The sequence below is a fragment of the Lingula anatina genome, chromosome 10, assembly GCF_051362555.1.
Source record: "Lingula anatina isolate TDL-2025a chromosome 10, LinAna3.0, whole genome shotgun sequence".
Lineage (NCBI taxonomy): Eukaryota > Metazoa > Brachiopoda > Lingulata > Lingulida > Lingulidae > Lingula > Lingula anatina.
Genome location: NC_141776.1, coordinates 16,687,253 through 16,704,063, shown reverse-complemented (window position 1 = coordinate 16,704,063; position 16,811 = coordinate 16,687,253). Strand labels below are relative to the sequence as shown.

Sequence of the window (16,811 nt, the reverse complement as noted above, 5' to 3'; positions counted from 1 at the left end):
TGTCGCTAGGACCTTTACCCATAAGCTCAACCCAAAACGAATATTTATTTCAATAGAAATACTTGAATCCAATAGATTCTTAAATGCTATATTTTGAATACCAGTTGTGGCGGTGACCAAATGCGACGCCATCTCACCTAACGCAATCCCATGGATTGCGCTGTTGCTGAGGTGCCGTTTCGTTGTGCTGGGCGTTTCGGTTACTCAGTCCTCTATTTTAATACAACCGGCTGACCTAGATTTGCATTGTAATGTACATAGAGGATAGACTGGATTTCGGAAGTCCTCTTTATCCTATATGGATTTCTCACCTATGAACATCAATTAGTACGATCTTTCATGACGACTGGAAGTAAGGAAAGAACTGGTCAAATTCGCCACAGGGTGGACTTACAAGGAACAATTTGGATTTTTATTTCACAAGTCTTTCCGTGACTTGACTAGCAAGGTGTAATCGACTCAACATAAGATGGCGTCGCAGTCTGTTAACGTCAGCCTCGACGATATAGACCTGTCTCAGCTGAGAGTAAGTAAACACGAGCTTCCCTACCCCCACGGTCAACTTGACAGCCCCCAAAGCGTCACGTCCCTCCCCTAGCCTGTTCGTATTCCTCCAAGTAGGGAGAAAAACCTCCCGATTTGCTGCGCTGTTTCATACATGGCAACACAAAGAAATACCACTGAAGATGCGTCTAAATTTAGCCAAAGCAGAGAAAGGCTGAGGCCAGCTGGACGCCATGCTTTAAGTTAAAGATTACGTGATTTGATATATTGTTAAATAGAAATGATAAAGGGAATGAAACGGGTTGGAAATAATGATCTTGGTGATTGTTATTGTCAACCCAGCTGACATTTTTAAGGTGATTGTGAAGACGTCGGTCAAAGGGTTATAAATGTATATAAAATAAAGGGGTTAACAGTAGACTGTCTCTCCCTCTCTCCATCCCTCCCTCCCTTTTACAAGGGCTGATGCCTCTAAGTTCAAGCCAGTTTGTTTCTAATCTCCAGATGCCCAGGTGACATTTATAAACTATTTACTTTGGTTTTGTACCCCCTATCACACCCATTGCTATGTGAACACAGACAAATACATTTACACACACACATATGCATGTACGCGCACACACACACACACACACACTAAGAATGGTTACCAATTTCCTCATGACACCCTTAGTCATGAATGTTTTTTTTGTATGTTTTTGTATTTTATGCCTATAACCCCTGTGAATCTAAGGCAACATTGAACATTAAGATGTTTTAGCTTTTTTTCAGAATTTTAACTTCAAGGTATGCTGTTTCATAATCTCTTTCTTCCTCCTCTCAGAGAGTCTCTCCTCCCCCCCCCCTCCCCCTTTGGCTCTCTAGTCCCTTTGTAATGATTAAGACAAGTGCTGAGTTGTCAACATGAAAAATGGACAGATTTATGATGAACAAAAAGCTGGTGGCAAAGGAAATGAGGTATCCCCGACCCCCCCCCCCCCCCTTTGGAAGATGGGATATAATACATACACAAGGAATGGGGTATAACAACAAGGAATGGGGTGGGGGTGTTGTATGAGGTGTCTCCTAGGAACCCCAAAATGTGGGTTCTAATATGGAGGGAAGTGTGGAGGGGGGGGGGGGGGGTAAGGTTCCTCCAAAAGGACATGTTAAGCCGATGTTCACATTGCCTCTCACCAGTTTCCTCCCTTGAACTAGATACAGTAGGTGAACTTCTTCCCCATCCCGAAATGCCTGTGTGGTGTGTTACTGTTTATTTTGCTTCCTATACCATGCAGCATGTCCTGTGTTGATGGATACCCCTGCCCTTTACAGGCCTAGCTACTTCTAGACTGACTCAGCTTAGTACGCATTCAGAACAGTGGACTGACTGGTCCGCGGGTCAAATATGGCAACCCACTAAAAAGCTTGCCATCTAGTCCACTAATAGACACTGAATAGATTCCCCATGGGGAAGTATTCAAGTGGGTCAGCCATATTTGACCCTTGGATTAGTTAGTCCACTGTTCTGAATGCGGCCTTGGTCAAGGGCAAGGCTTGTGATGCGCCATCTACACTGCTGTCTGACCATGAGGTCTGCTAGTATGGCCTAGTTCTGTTATAAAATTATTATAACGGACCCTGGGGAACTGAGATGATCAACGGGAACGCGTTCCTTGCCAGACATACCCTTATTATTTGTCAGTGAGATAGGGGAGAGCAGGGGAATCTCACACTTGTCCTATGTTATGATATGAACGAAAAACATAGCCTTCATCTTGTCATATTATTAAATTGAGACTGCTTTAGCTAAAAACTTCACCTTGTGATTGTATTGATTAACCATTGTAAATGGAATGTTTTACATGCATTTTTAATACCATTCATTTATATCCATGAAGTATGTCATTTGAATATCATTTAATGTATGTCAGCATAGTATTGATATTTGTAAATATTGGTTACTAGCCTGAACTGTACAAAAAACAAACATTTTATCAAGAATACATTATTGTTGTTGTGGTGATACATGCTTGTTTGAACTGATATTGTTAATAAATACATGTGAACATTGCACTGATATCGCTATATGCAATTGTCATATGTTAACATTGCACTGATATTGTTATTATTGGTGTTGAATATTGTCATATATATATATATATATGGTATTTGATATTGTTATATATATTGTAATGGAATCTCACTATTCCTGTGATGTATTCTTTCAGGACCCAGCTGGGATATTTGACCTGATAGAGGTGGTGGGAAATGGAACTTATGGACAGGTGTACAAGGTAAGGACAGAGCCATTATTAAGAGCACATTCAGAACAGCGGACTGACAGATTTGCGGATCAAATATGGTCATCTCGCTTGAATGCTTGTTGCGTAATCATCTCGGAGGGGGGGGGGGGGACGTAATCAGTGTCTAATAGGGAATTAAACAACAAGCTTTTAAATGGGTCGCCATATTTGATCCGCAGATTGATAAATCTGCTGTTCTGACTGGCCCAACTTGTACTACGTGTGAATCTGAATGCAGTCGAAGTCATTTTAGCATAAATTAAAAAATTTTGCAAGTTTAAGCGCTTACCCAGATGGATTACTATGAGGCGTTTGTATTCACAGTGTCTATAAGTGGTGACAATTTTGCATGAAAGGGTGTCAAAACACCCAATATGTGTCTCCTAACGAAAACCCAAAATCTAGGTCCTACTTTTCTCTGTAGACTTGTGTTGACTTTTAAACCGATAGAAAATGCTGAGGATCACGTGAGGTGACTTATACTTATGGCACTGTGGTTTCTGTGGTTAAAAACGGTAGGGCTGAACATTGAGTGAACATGCCACATTATTATCTTTCCGGATGTCCAACCAGTGACACTTTTAAGTTATTCAATTATTTGTCAAGTGATATAAAGAAAGCAATTACAATTATCTTAGAAAAGCTTTCCTTATTCAGCAGTCGTTTTGCAATTCATCAGCCTTGGAACGTCTTTAGTTTCTGCTACAAAACAACAGTATTTTCACATGAATGTACTAGTAATCAGTTACACTTAGATTTTAGATTTTCTAATCCAAATTTGGTAGAATTATAAAAGTAGCAGAGACAATTATGGTTAGTAGTAAGAAATGGCAGGGATACTTTCAAATAGACCATAATTTCCTTAGAAAAAAATGAAAGGAATTTTTTTCTTTCTGAAGTTATGACTTCTGTTGCTTTGAGATTAGCAAAAGTTAGAGCTCGTAAGACAGTGATTGTGCATGACTTTATTGATTTAAGTGTCAAAATAACGTCTTCTCTCCTTACACTCAGTAGACTTGTTATTCTTGGGGTTCTTGTGTCTGGCAAAAACAGTGATTCGTACTATGTACATGATTTTTTCTTCACCATACAGGGAAATTCACATTTGCTAAAACATATTTGGTCATTTTATTGTAATTTTGACGTCAGTTTGAGGAAGGACTGTATTCTTATGAAAAATGGCTTCGGTAGTAATCCTGAAAATGTTATGAGAAGACAGTATTGAGTAATGTGTAATGGGAGCATGTACAGACAGGTCTTAGACATATTTTCACCTGCTACCCAAGCATGCAGATGGTGATTCAATATACCTGTGTTTACCAGGCATGAGTTCATAAGCTCAGAACTGCAAAATAAAGCAGTTACTAGTAGGCTAAAACATTTACAGACTTGGAAGTAAACTGATAAGTCTTTAACAGGAATAAAATTTCTGGGCATACGATTTAAACATGTTGGAAATATTTTAAAAAGGAATTATCTTTCTCTCTCTCTCTCTCTCTCTCACACACACACACAGAGAGAGAGAGAGAACTATAGATTCACATACAGTACTAGAATATAACAGAAGGGAGAATGTCGAAACATGCATCCTTAGGCGTGCTCAACTTTCAAGATGGAGGGCCAAGATAAGCCCAATCACCACACTGATTAGCATTCTCTGCTCTGGTACCCCCTAGTACTAGTAACCACTGTCTGGCTGTAATATATGTGACTCTTTAAGAATGTTTGTTACTGTATTATAATAATAACAGTGGTGCTTTGCTTAGCCTTGTGTGATTACCATGGGCGAAGTCTTAACGTAAATATTTCAGAGTCACGAAGCAGAATTTTAATTGCACCCGATCATTCTTCTTTTTTTGCTTTGGTGTTTTTACGTTCATTAAAATATTAAAGAATTGTCTTTTCAGTAAAATGAGTAAAACCTTACAATCTTAAATTTAAGCAGTCGGCAAAATCAGTGGGAAGAAGAGGGGGGTACCTTCTGTAAACAGTCCCCCCCCCCCCCCCCCCCACCACCACCACCACCACCATCACCACCATTACCACTTGGCACGACTCATTAACCACATTAATTTTGATACATACATGTAAATTGGGGCTTGTAAAAGAAAGTAAAATGCCTTGTAGCATAATTGCATTTTTGGGATCAGGAAACTGTACTTATTGTATGCAAAAAGGGTCAAAAACTGAAACTGGAGTAGTAAAATTCCGTAGATCTATCTATTCTGATTCTGTCTTATACTTCTAGTTTATTCTCTATGCAACCATGAGAGGTTACTTGTCAGGGTGCATGTGATTGAAAATGCAGTTGAAATCTGTTTTTATAAATGGAATTTATTTTGTGCCTCTACCTTTAAGAAAATACTACTTTGCATTCTGCTTGTTGATGCCAATACACTGTACCCTTAGCTTATTAGAGGAAAATCCTGAGAATAGTGTTTATGTTTAAAATGTTAGGCAGGAGCAAGATGACTGAGAGAGAAGTGAGATTAGGAAATGGCAAGGAGTAGAAGTGAGATTAGGATACTACAGAAAGGAGTGTACATAATGGCAGTAAGAATGTACACAACAGTAAATTACTGCAAAGTTGATACGCTTCCAGTCAGTGACAAATACAATAGCAAACAATGGGAGCTTGAAGTAGAGCTAATGCATTGTTGGATTTTAGTCTGGTTCACAACTGGTGAAAATTAAAACCCAACCTTAACAACTGATTATAATAAGTAGCATGTTTGTTCCAATGTGAACATGGTCAACTAAGCACACACTCAGGTATACATTTCCTTCAAAGCACAAGGACAGGGTGATATTACTATAGATAATGTTTTCCCCCAAAATTTGCCTTTATCACTGTATTAGCTATTGATTATATCAGGATATTGCGACCATTATGCTGAAAAAATATGTAACTGTCCTAAAGTGAACCCTCGACCAAAGGGATTCAGATTTCTTATCCACCCTCACCCCCGCCCCCACCCCCACCTCCACCCCCACCCCCCTCACAGGATTTATATAAGAAGGTTAAGATAATAAGATGAATCTGGAGAACAAATCAATTGTTCAATAAATCTATATGTTGAAGACTGCTGGAAGGGAGAGTAGTGTGATTTGTATTGTGTTTGTAGAGGTTTGTTTAGCTGATTTTCTCCTGAAGGAAAGGGATTATTGTGTGGATTTGTATTAGGAAAGTATTGTATATCATCTCTAGAGGAAAGGCAAGCCAGAGATGTGATATATATTTATCATTTTCAATGTTGTGCACTAGTTATTAGATGATACAGATTTTGTTCAGAAAGTTACCTAAAAATAACCTATATCCAGGCCATGTTGACCAGATCTGATGAAGACCAGTTCTTTCAATTTTAAGATGTCATTTAGTAAACCCACTTGTACTCATATGGAGATTGAATTTTGAAAGGAAGAGCTCTGGGAGATGTCAGACTTAAAGCTCAAGGTGTCTCTTATCAAGTCCATCTGTGATTTAAAAATAGGAAAATAAAATGACAAAACACATGTCTGTCAAACTAGGGACCTTGTTCTTTATCATATTTCATCATCCATGCCAAAACCACAAAAAAATTCAAGTGCGATTGCATCCAAGTTCAAAGTGACTCAAGTCCACAATAAAATAAACAAGAGTGGAGGTGCGCCGCCTTCCAATAAGCCAGACAGTGAGGGACTGCGGAGTTACTCAGTGCAGGTGACATCAGACCTTGCCGCAACCTGTATTGAACGGCCATATTGTCCCTATTGTAATATTTGCTTTGCACCATTTACGTTAGTCACAAATCAACAGTGCATGGAGAATGAGTCAATTGTAATGGAATAATGAGCAGCCGTCACTACTCCTGATATTTGGTCTGTATGGCTGGAGGAGTGGGTGACTGTATGGGTATATAGAGTGAGGAGTGGTAAACCTAGGGTGGGGGTGGGCCGGGGGGTATTGATTGATGAGGTGGGTTAGGGGAAAGGGGGGGGGGGTAACCCAGATGTTGTGTATTTTGTCTGCAAGTTTCTTTGTGAGATTTTTTTTTTTTTTTTTTTTTTTGGGGGGGGTGGGGGGGGGGGGGTACAGACCACATTCTAACTTGTACAATATAGTACTAGTAGGCCCTCATATTATCAGTCGTGGATACCATTTTTTTTTTCTTAGACATTCTCACTACCATCTGCCCTCTATTGGTCACAGGGTTTTAGAGGATATAGCACCATGTTATAGCAAGGTTTGATTTATGATCTTGTTATTGACTCTGTCTGACCGCACTTCACCATATTGCCCTGTGTTATAAACCCATCCTTATCTTATTACTGTCATTTCAGCCTTGTCAGCTTGCTCTTACCTGTACTTCTCAGGCTCATAATGTGAGGTTATAGCACCCTCTATTGGTGTCACAGAGGTTTTTTTAAACAGATTTTTCTGATAGTTTTCTCTGGTTAAATCTGTGCACATTCCTGTATCTAGAATATTTCTGTCTTAAAGTTAAGGCCAATTATTCAGGCTAAAGTCAGGTCCATAGCCAGTTGGGGGGGGGGGGGGGGGGGGGGTTCGAGTGAACTGCTCTTTTTACGGGAAAACGTTTACTCTGGTTAAAAATTGATCTAGGGCACGAAGGTCTCTTGGTTAGAGGTCCACTTTTTCACAAAAAGAACACCCCCTCCCCCTTTGAATAGCTTAATAAGTTCTAGTATGAAAATGGCCCCAGTGCTAGTACTTAAACCATTTATATTGACAGCGCATTTGTCTGCTTCTGTTTGAAATTCATGTTCAGCTTCTCATTGTCGGTTAACAGAGATGATGCACCTGGACAAGCTCTCATAATTAGGGTAATCAGGATAATTATCCATTCTCTTTCTAGCTCATTAAAAATTAATGGATGACCAGTAATCTCTGAATCTCTCAATGTATTATGTTGTACCAGGCTCTAAAAGTCAGGAAACCTTGGGCATGATCTGAACCAGTTTACATTTGCTAACTGGTGCAGCAAAAAAAACGATCCAGGGGCACATTAGTTAGCATGAAGATAAAAATTTGAAAATAAAACAGTGAATGTGCAAATAATTTTTAAAAAAATCAGATCACAAGTATGGATGCTCACTTAAAAGGTCTTTGAATTATAATCAGGCATTAGATTCAATATTTTGTTTAAAAAAGAAATTGAGTAAAAAAAAAAAAACTATATCATACAATATCGCATAAAGGAAGCAGTACTAGCATTTATTTTTCAGTGAAAAGACTTCATTGATGGTGACGGATTTCTACATTCAACAAGAAAGCTTAAAGAGCTGATTAACTTATCCATATGTACAGTATGGGAAATATATGCATGCACCAGTGGGTAAGCGTGTTTTGTAATGAGCTCGGGAAACAATGACAGCAGTTGTGTTGGATACGGATGGATGTGGGCTTACATGCAATCTAGTCGTGACCTGTATTTAATTATGCCACCCTGCCTGTGGGAGCAGTCAGCTGGCTCTAATGCAAGGACCTTCCTCCTGTACCGTACTCTTCTCTTCCATAATACATTTTCATGTCCTTAGATTCTCAAATTTTCATTTCCAACAAGAGAAACAGAAAATAAGCAGGTGAAACTGTTGTTAACCCTTGTGAGTTAAACGGGTTGAAAGATATGGCAAAAAGAATTTAACTTAAAAATACTGTATCTGTATAATTCACAAATGACCCCATTCAAAACATAGAGTCTTTACCATATATCTTGCTCTCTCTCTAGACCTCATATGTTCATGTGCCGAGCAGTGACCTTACATCCCCCTAGCTGTACGACCATTAACACCACCATAAGGTGACCTGTGACCTCTAGGTCACTTGTTGACCTTAAAGATAGCTGGCAGCTGAAGAAATGGTCATTAGAACAGATGGACATTTAATGATGATCAATAGTTTGTTAAGAGGTGTGTGTGTGTGTTTCACAAACAACTGCAGCAAAATTTCCCTTTCTTTTAACATGTAGAAAACATGGCCAGATATCTCCTTTTATTGTTCGAAATAGCTCGGTTATGCCAGGATCAGTTTATGTTAACTGTTACTGAATTGGAAGATAGGAGTCGTGAGCTGACCGTGCCTGAGCGTTTGTTTTTTGGTTTTAACATATATATATATTTAAAGTAACTGAATAAACTGATAATTACCATGGCATAAGGTGGGTTCTGCAAAAAACGCATTTTTTCTGTGAAAACACAGGTATAACTAATATATGCAAGATCTAATTTATTCAATACCAAAACATTACAAATTATTGTAAAACGGCATGTATATATAAGATATTTGGAGGATGAACATTTTCTGTTTATTTATTTTTCCTTGTTCTGGATATTTGTCAATAAGCATGTGAGTCAAGGCTGTGGTTTTCATTGATAGGACCAATGCCAAGGAAACGAGTTTGTTCATATGCTACTATTACTGGGGTACATAGCGCTAACACTCACCAGTTTAGCCAAATGCTAAAGCTGACTTAAATTGGCTAAACAAACTAGGGTTTATTTGATTTGTTTTAAGTCAAATTAACATCATTGTGTGAAAAATATAATGAAAATTAGCAATTTGGCTAAGAGGGAAAAAAATTGCTAGCGCTACCCCAGGTATATATGATAAGTTTCTGATTAGCATTTTGCTGAGAATGGAGGACAAATATTTCCAAAAGAATTGAAACAATTGGCCCATTTCTCCAATCACCCTCTCCATGTGAACATCCTGGTCTGTTTATCAGACATTTAATTATTCAAGTTCATGGTTCATCTAGATTTTGACATTTTCTTATCCATAATGTTTTGATATCCGTTGAGGAAGCTCATTGTTATTAAAACATTTACATAATTGGCAAATTGCTTTTACATATTTCCCTATATATCTTGTGCATTGTTATTAGGAATGTGTTGGGTACTGTTAGATGATGCATGGAATCGGTCTTTTGGCTCCTATGATGTATGTGCCCACTGATAAAAAACAAATGATACTGAGTAGGTTTATAAATATTTAAGAGAAATTACTTTTGAAATGATGTTGATTGATACACCTAACTAAGTGGTATGTTTTAAAAATGGCATTAAAACCACCCTTTGGAACACAGGATTTGTGGAGATTATTTGCTCTGAACATAAAAATGTAAGCAAAGCGATACATAAGTTATCAAAGAACATAAACCCACAGATAAATCAATAAGATTGTAACCTAGTATTCACTGATGCAGGAAACATGAGATAAACGGCAATTTTTGATTTTTTATTGATATTTAATAATTCAAGTTTATTTAAGTCCCTGTTTGACTCTTTATATCATAAAGTTTGCTTCACTTTCTATGCTGCATAAACTAATAAATATCATCTCTATTGTGTTGAGATTGAAAAAAAAAAACCTTGTGCTAGTATAGATAAGATACAGTAGAGTGGGATTGACAACATCTTATCTTGTGCCAGACTTGAATACAAAATGTCTAGATATGTCTGCTGTGGGTATTACAAGGTGGTTTGATCCTGGACTGGCTCAGGGAACCTTGAGATATCGAACAGTCTATATTTCTGTAAATGTTTTATACCGCCTGTGGTTTGGGATAAGGCAATTTTTCTCGTGTTTGCGTAAAAAAAGCAGAATTTTTCATTAAGTAAGACTATTAATTAAAAGACAGAAATCTACGTGAAGCAGTGCAATGAAAATAAAAGTCTGCATAAAATAATACTGTTCAAAGTTAGATATCTGCATGGGGTAATAGAATTTAAATATAGAATTCAGCCTAAAGTAATGCAGCAAGATTTTATTCCTAGTTAAAGGACACCCAAGTGAACACAAAGATGAACTTAAATGGGTTCAGATGCTTTCGTTTTTTTTTTTTTTTTTTTCCCTATTGCTTTTTCCCATTGTATGTCTTCAAATGATCAAATAGTAGCTTACTAGCAGTAGAAGTACTGTAGGGGATTAAACTCAGGTGACCTCTTGCTTGGCTTGCAACTGTCTGATCCTTGATTCTGAATGTTTTATATATATTTGAAATGATTCACATCAAAACAGCTTTTACCCAAGCATGACTTCATTCATTCAGGTGGCCCACTGCTGATCTGACATCTGACTGAACACAACTGATGAAGTCCAGTGGAAAAATTCAGGACATGTTTTATTTCTGTCTGTGCGAAATCACCCTGCGTGACCTTTACACACATACCTTAAACATTTGTCTAGCTTTGTGTGTATATACATTGTGCAGTCAGAACTTATGAAGAGTCAAATCGAACGTGTTTTTTCAGGTGTGCAGGGCACTGCAGTTTGCATCCTTCTTAGTAATTTCTCCCCAGACTGGGTCACCTTTAACCTCGGACGGCCTTTGACTTGCGTTCACCTGTCTGCATTGCTATGTCTCTAGCTTCCTGTCTCACCTGCTCGTTAAAACTTTCACCTTTGACTGCCTGAAAAAAAATTTAAAAAAAGAAAGAAAGAAAAGAATATAGACAAAAAATTTTTGTGTATTCTGTTTCCTCTTTTTATGCTATATGCTAGGGAAAGATCTTGTATTGTAAGTGCATGGTTCTCTATATATAGCAGGCACCCCTAACCTTTCAGCCCAAGAAAAATGTTTTGGTACATTGTGCTTTTTTTACAGGTCTGCATGTTATTACAATCTGGCTTTCTCCGTGACTGTGGCCTCGAAACGCGACCCTATCACCTCTGACTGTCTGGAGAAAAATTTAGTTTTTCATGTCGTTAGCATTTTACAGTGCTCTCATTGTTAAAGCATGTGTATTTTTGTTGGGTTCACAGTTGAGGATATGTAATTTTGTGGGCATATATGTGCAGGGATGCATATTCACCCATTTTTCCTGAAAACAGTCACATATTGTCGCTTGACTGAAAGTTTGAAACATTTTTGTGGTAGAAATACTATAGCCTGAGTCAATGGGATACTACAGCCTAAGTAGATGGGATACTTTTGGATACCTATAACAATAAATGAAGGACCTTTAATCATCAATTGGTTTTAATGGTATTAGTGATTGGGCTTTGGAAAGACATTATAATTACATCTCCCCCTCCCTCCCTCCCTCCCTTCCTCCCTCTCTCTTTCTCTCTCTCTCTTTCTCTCTCTCTCTGTTATTTTCTTTCTAAGTTTGTCAAGCTATTCCAAGCAGAACTGGTCAATAGCCTAATGTAGCAAGGATTCTAACAACAGCTCTCAGAGTCAATTCTAAGGACAATACCAATATAGATCATAACTTTACCTGATAATGCAAACAGAGGTAGCTTGAGGACAGAAACAGATAACATAGATTTTCATCTACATGCACACGGAAATTGTCAAGAAGCCATCAGTTTCAGGATCCCTGTTTTAGATTGACCTGTACTGTTGCCAAGATCCCTGTTATAGATTGACCCAGACTGTTGCCAAGTCGCTGGCAGCATGGTGTCATGGTGTCTATTAGGAGGACATCACCTCGGCGCGAGGATGGATAAGGCCTCGGGTGAACTTATTTCTACTCAATGAACCGAGAAGCCCTCATTAAGAATCTGCACAGTTGCATCACATGGTCTTTCTATAATCTGGTGGACTTCCCTTTTCTCCCCCCCCCCCCCCCCCCCCTCCAAATTGTACAACATTTATGGTCTTACCATTATTTGGTAGACCTCAATTCTGCTCCCCCCCCCCCCCCCCTACCCCTTGCACAACATGGTCTCTGTATAAAAATAAATATATCAAATGGACCTTTCTTCCCCTTGCACAATATGCTTTTTGCGTGATCACATAGACACCCCCGCCCGCCCACCCATCCACCCTTGAAAAACTTGGTCTCTCTATTTTACTTGGTATTTCAAATAGACTACTTCCACAGTGAGTAGTAAACTGAGCATATGCTGCTGCCTCTGTGCGCCAACATAGCATCATGTCTGTTGGTGGTGACTCATCTTATCTGTATGGTATACCCGGTATATATACATCCTGTTTTTGTAAACAGTGTTTGAGTGTGTGTGTGAGAGAGAGAGAGAGAGAGAGAGAGAAGAGGGGGTATTATATATATGTGTATGTGTGTTCTTGTGTTCATGTGTGAGAGAGAGAGAGAGAGAGAGAGAGAGAGAGAGAGAGAGAGAGAGAGAGAGAGAGGGGGAGCGGGAGCATACACCTTTTCAAGCCCCCATAAGTGCACAAGGCATCAGGTGTGGTGCATTGATTTCTCTAAGTTGTATGACACACCAGGTACAAATGCACGCATACCATCCAGCTGATTGCAAGTACATAGAGCTCTAGTATATAAATACTAAACCCAAGCCCATTGAAGCAGTGGTAAGGTCCATGCCTGACATATCATATAAAGTAATGCACAGCCTGCCTCTCTGGTCTGGTCTGACTCATCTCTGCTATATGGAACAGGATTTGCCTTTCTTGCTTCTTTTTCAGTGCCATGTAGACTTCCTGCATACTCTGCAAGTGTGTACACACACTAGCACACATTTTCCATCCCTTCTCTCTCTCTCTCTCTCTGTCTCTCTCTCTCTCTCTCTCTCTCTCTCTTCAAACAGATGAATAGAAGAGGGAATGGCTAGGATTGTAAGAGGAGGGGAATATCCTTGAAAAGTCAGCTAGCATTCCATTCAAGTCACCACGTTGTTGACCAGTCCCTTGCCCCCTGTCCCGTATACAGTGTCCCGCATACAGTATCCCATGTACAGTTACCCTTGCAGTGCCTTTTGTCCCATATATAGTGTCCAGTGTATCATGTACAGTATCCCATGCACAGTATTTTTTGCCCCCTGTCCCATGTAGTGTCTCATGTACAGTGACAGTAACCCTGGAAAAGTGACCAATACACAGTTACACATGTAATGTGCCCCATGTTGTGTCCCATATAAAGTACAGTGATGTACAGTGACCCGTGGACAGTGTTGCGTGTACAGCATACCTGCAGCCTGTTGGTGTGCCTGACCTATGTACCATCTCCATTCATCTAACATATCATTAGTGGCAGGCTAAATGACATGTTACAGTCAACAACACACCCTTCAGTGGGCGCATTCCCATTCAAGATGTTCTGGCTTTACTTGATAGAGAGTGCTACATTTTTAGCCTATTTCACAAACTAAAGAAGTTTAGCTTTTAAGTTTTTTATAGCTTTAGTGGAGGCAAAAGTCTTCTGGGTTTAGCCAAAAGTATTAAAATTTGAGTATTGTATATAAAGAACTTCATAGCTTGTCAGTTAAATAAAACGGTCAGTTAACCAGGTTGTTTTAAAACAAAAATGTATTTGCACACTGGGGCCTCCAAACAGTAGGTAGTGAACTTGTTAAATGGAGCCCCCCCCCCCCCCCCCCCCCTCTCCCACCCCCACCCTCTTGCTATGAGATAACATGTTAAGACCAGTCCATCTGTATAATACAGTAAACTGTACTGGACACTAAATGTTGAAATGGGCTTATCTTTAATTTGTACCTTCGAATGCACAGGTTTTTAGTTCACTTAATTTAATAGTGAATGCATATTGTAAGTACGCAGCCTGCTGGGACACAGCGGTACTAAGTTAAGCAAAAAATGTACCTTCAAGGGCTCATTTTAAGGGCTTATTCCCAATGACATTATTGTTCTATGTAGAACAATCCAACTCTGCAGGGACTCTCACTGAATGAAATCAGATTAACAAGTCTCTTGTTTCCAACATACTAGTTCACCTGCTTTTCTGTATTCTAGTCAACACCTGGAAATCTGTGTTAATTTTCTAATCTGATTGCATTCTGGGAGACTCCCCTCAGAACCCTAGAATGATATTTCATTGGGAACGAGCCCTTAAAGTGTCATAACCATGGTGCTCGTGTCCTGTAGCTTTGGGTGCAGGTTTTGTCGTAATGTGGATTTTATGCATGGCAGAACAATCGAAACTAGATGTGTTATGACGCATTATCATTTGTACATTAAAGCAGTCGTTGGAGCATTATATTGTGTATTATGACATTAAGCCGTGCGAAATGTGATCTCGTTTAATAGTAAATGTAAGCCAAGCCTAGCACCTTGAATTGAGGAAGCACCATAAGATATAAACATGTTGATAATGAATGACACATAAAAATATACTCGTAGTCCCATTAGTCTTAGTAATATATTTATGAGGAGAGCTTGACGCGACATTATTTACAACATGTTAACTGTCTGATATGTGTGTTATTCACAGTATTCATGTCTCTTTATGTAGGCCAAACCTTGCTGTACCAGAGCACACTGTAGGGCCATTATGGTGTCACTGGGGCATGCCAAAACAGAGCTGCACCTGTGTATTGTATTTCTATTTAAAAAAAAAAAAAAACTTAAAAGTGGAAGATATATTCGGTCTCTCAACATGTAGTCATAGATATATTTGAACTCTTTGTTATATTGATTATTGTATACTTTGTGAACTTTAGATATCTATTTATTTATTTATTTATTTTCTAATTTATTGATTTTATTCTAAAAACTCATGTGTGTAGCTAACTAGTAAGGGTCTTGGGTCCATTTGATCACATATAAAGAGACAGTAATGTTTTCTTTTCTCAGCTAGGAGCACAATGCTACGCGCAGTTTAACCTGTTTTGTTATTAGCTCAGGTGTTTGCTGACTGCCAGTGCATTCTAGTCACACTCTCACCAGCCAGCGAGACAGACTTGTTTCTTTATATATATATATTGTATTAATGTTCGCATTACACCATATGTTGAGTTGAACCTGTCTTAGTCTTTAATGACGTTATTCGTAGTTTTATCCACCAAGGGTCTTCTTGGCATTGCTGAGAACAGCTGTGGCTTCTTTAACATATACTAGTATGAGAGTATGAGGATCTGTAGGTTTTATGGACATGAGACTGGTGTCGAAAAAAAAAACTGATATTTTAGGGCACCTTCAAGTGCACGCCTTCTTCACAGACACACACACACACACTTATAGTAATGATGATGATTTAATATTCAGGCCCGTAGCCAGGGGGGGTTCGGGGGGTTTGAAAGAACCGCCCCTTTTCCTGGGTAAAATTTGATCTAGGTACATGATGTTTATATGGAAAAAGGTCCACTTTTTCAGAAAATGAACCCCCCTTTTGAAATTGCTGGCTACGGGCCTGATATTCATTGTGGTTCATTTATCATAATGCTAATGGCCACACATGAGAACTGTTGAGCTGTTACCTCTATCATATATATAGATAACGTTTACACTGCTACTTTGCAGGCTTTACATACCTGGCACTTGATTTACTAGTGGACTTGATCTTTGCTAAGAAAACAAGGAAGTTAGCTTTAAAAAAATCAGAATAAGGAAAAGTAAGGCCTTGAACCAGCTGAATGTGTTTAAGGCATTCAGATTGTGTTGTTGTTAATTTTCGATTTTTTGCACCATAGTTGCATAATGCGCGGCAAAATGATTGTTTGATTCCGTCTGCTTGAACCTCATTTTCCCCATAGTATAAGAAAACAAATGTTGCCCTTTCTACTTCATATGTACTCATGCTGTGGTGATCAATTCAAATGTAAGTTTAAACAGTAAAACAGCATAAGATGCAAGCTAACAGTGTGTATATAATAAAACAAATTCAAGTTTTTGGTCTTTAATTGCTATTTCAACACTTTATCTTAAAGTCCAATATAAGTATTAATCTATCAATTTATTCAAAATGCTATATTCTAAGTATTTCTCCAGTATTCTTTCTCCCTCTCACCTAAATAGTACACTACCATTTATGTTTAATGCTGAGGACTATTTACCTTGATACAAAAAAAAAAAGAAAAGAGAAGCATCTAAACACATCTCATTAAATTGTTATATATCCATATTGAGACATAACTATAAGTAACACATGATGGTAGGTCAAGTCATTAGCGTGTTGTTGCATAGGAGTTTCACACTGGTGTTGAAATTAATGCTAATTGCAATGTTGAAGTTGATACCAACAAGATAATCTTTTTAATATGAGATGTACATTCATGTTTGTTATTTTAATAGAATGTAATTGCATTTTTAAAGCCATCAACAATAAAAGTATGGAACTTTTTTTTACAAGTACATCAGT

The 16,811-nt window shown here is 38.4% G+C and overlaps 1 protein-coding gene across 9 annotated transcripts in view; it reads left to right on the top strand.

Annotated features, from left to right (window-relative positions):
- The first annotated feature begins 208 nt into the window (after positions 1-208).
- LOC106177175 (serine/threonine-protein kinase mig-15) overlaps positions 209-16,811 on the top strand; it is a 58,606-nt gene continuing 42,003 nt past the window's right edge. For all 9 annotated transcript variants that reach the window (XM_086997873.1, XM_086997870.1, XM_086997869.1 and 6 more), the window contains exons 1-2: positions 209-526; positions 2,715-2,780. In XM_086997873.1, coding sequence (XP_086853999.1) covers positions 470-526; positions 2,715-2,780 — 123 coding nt within the window. In that variant the 5' untranslated portion in view covers positions 209-469. The remainder of the gene's footprint in view (positions 527-2,714; positions 2,781-16,811) is intronic.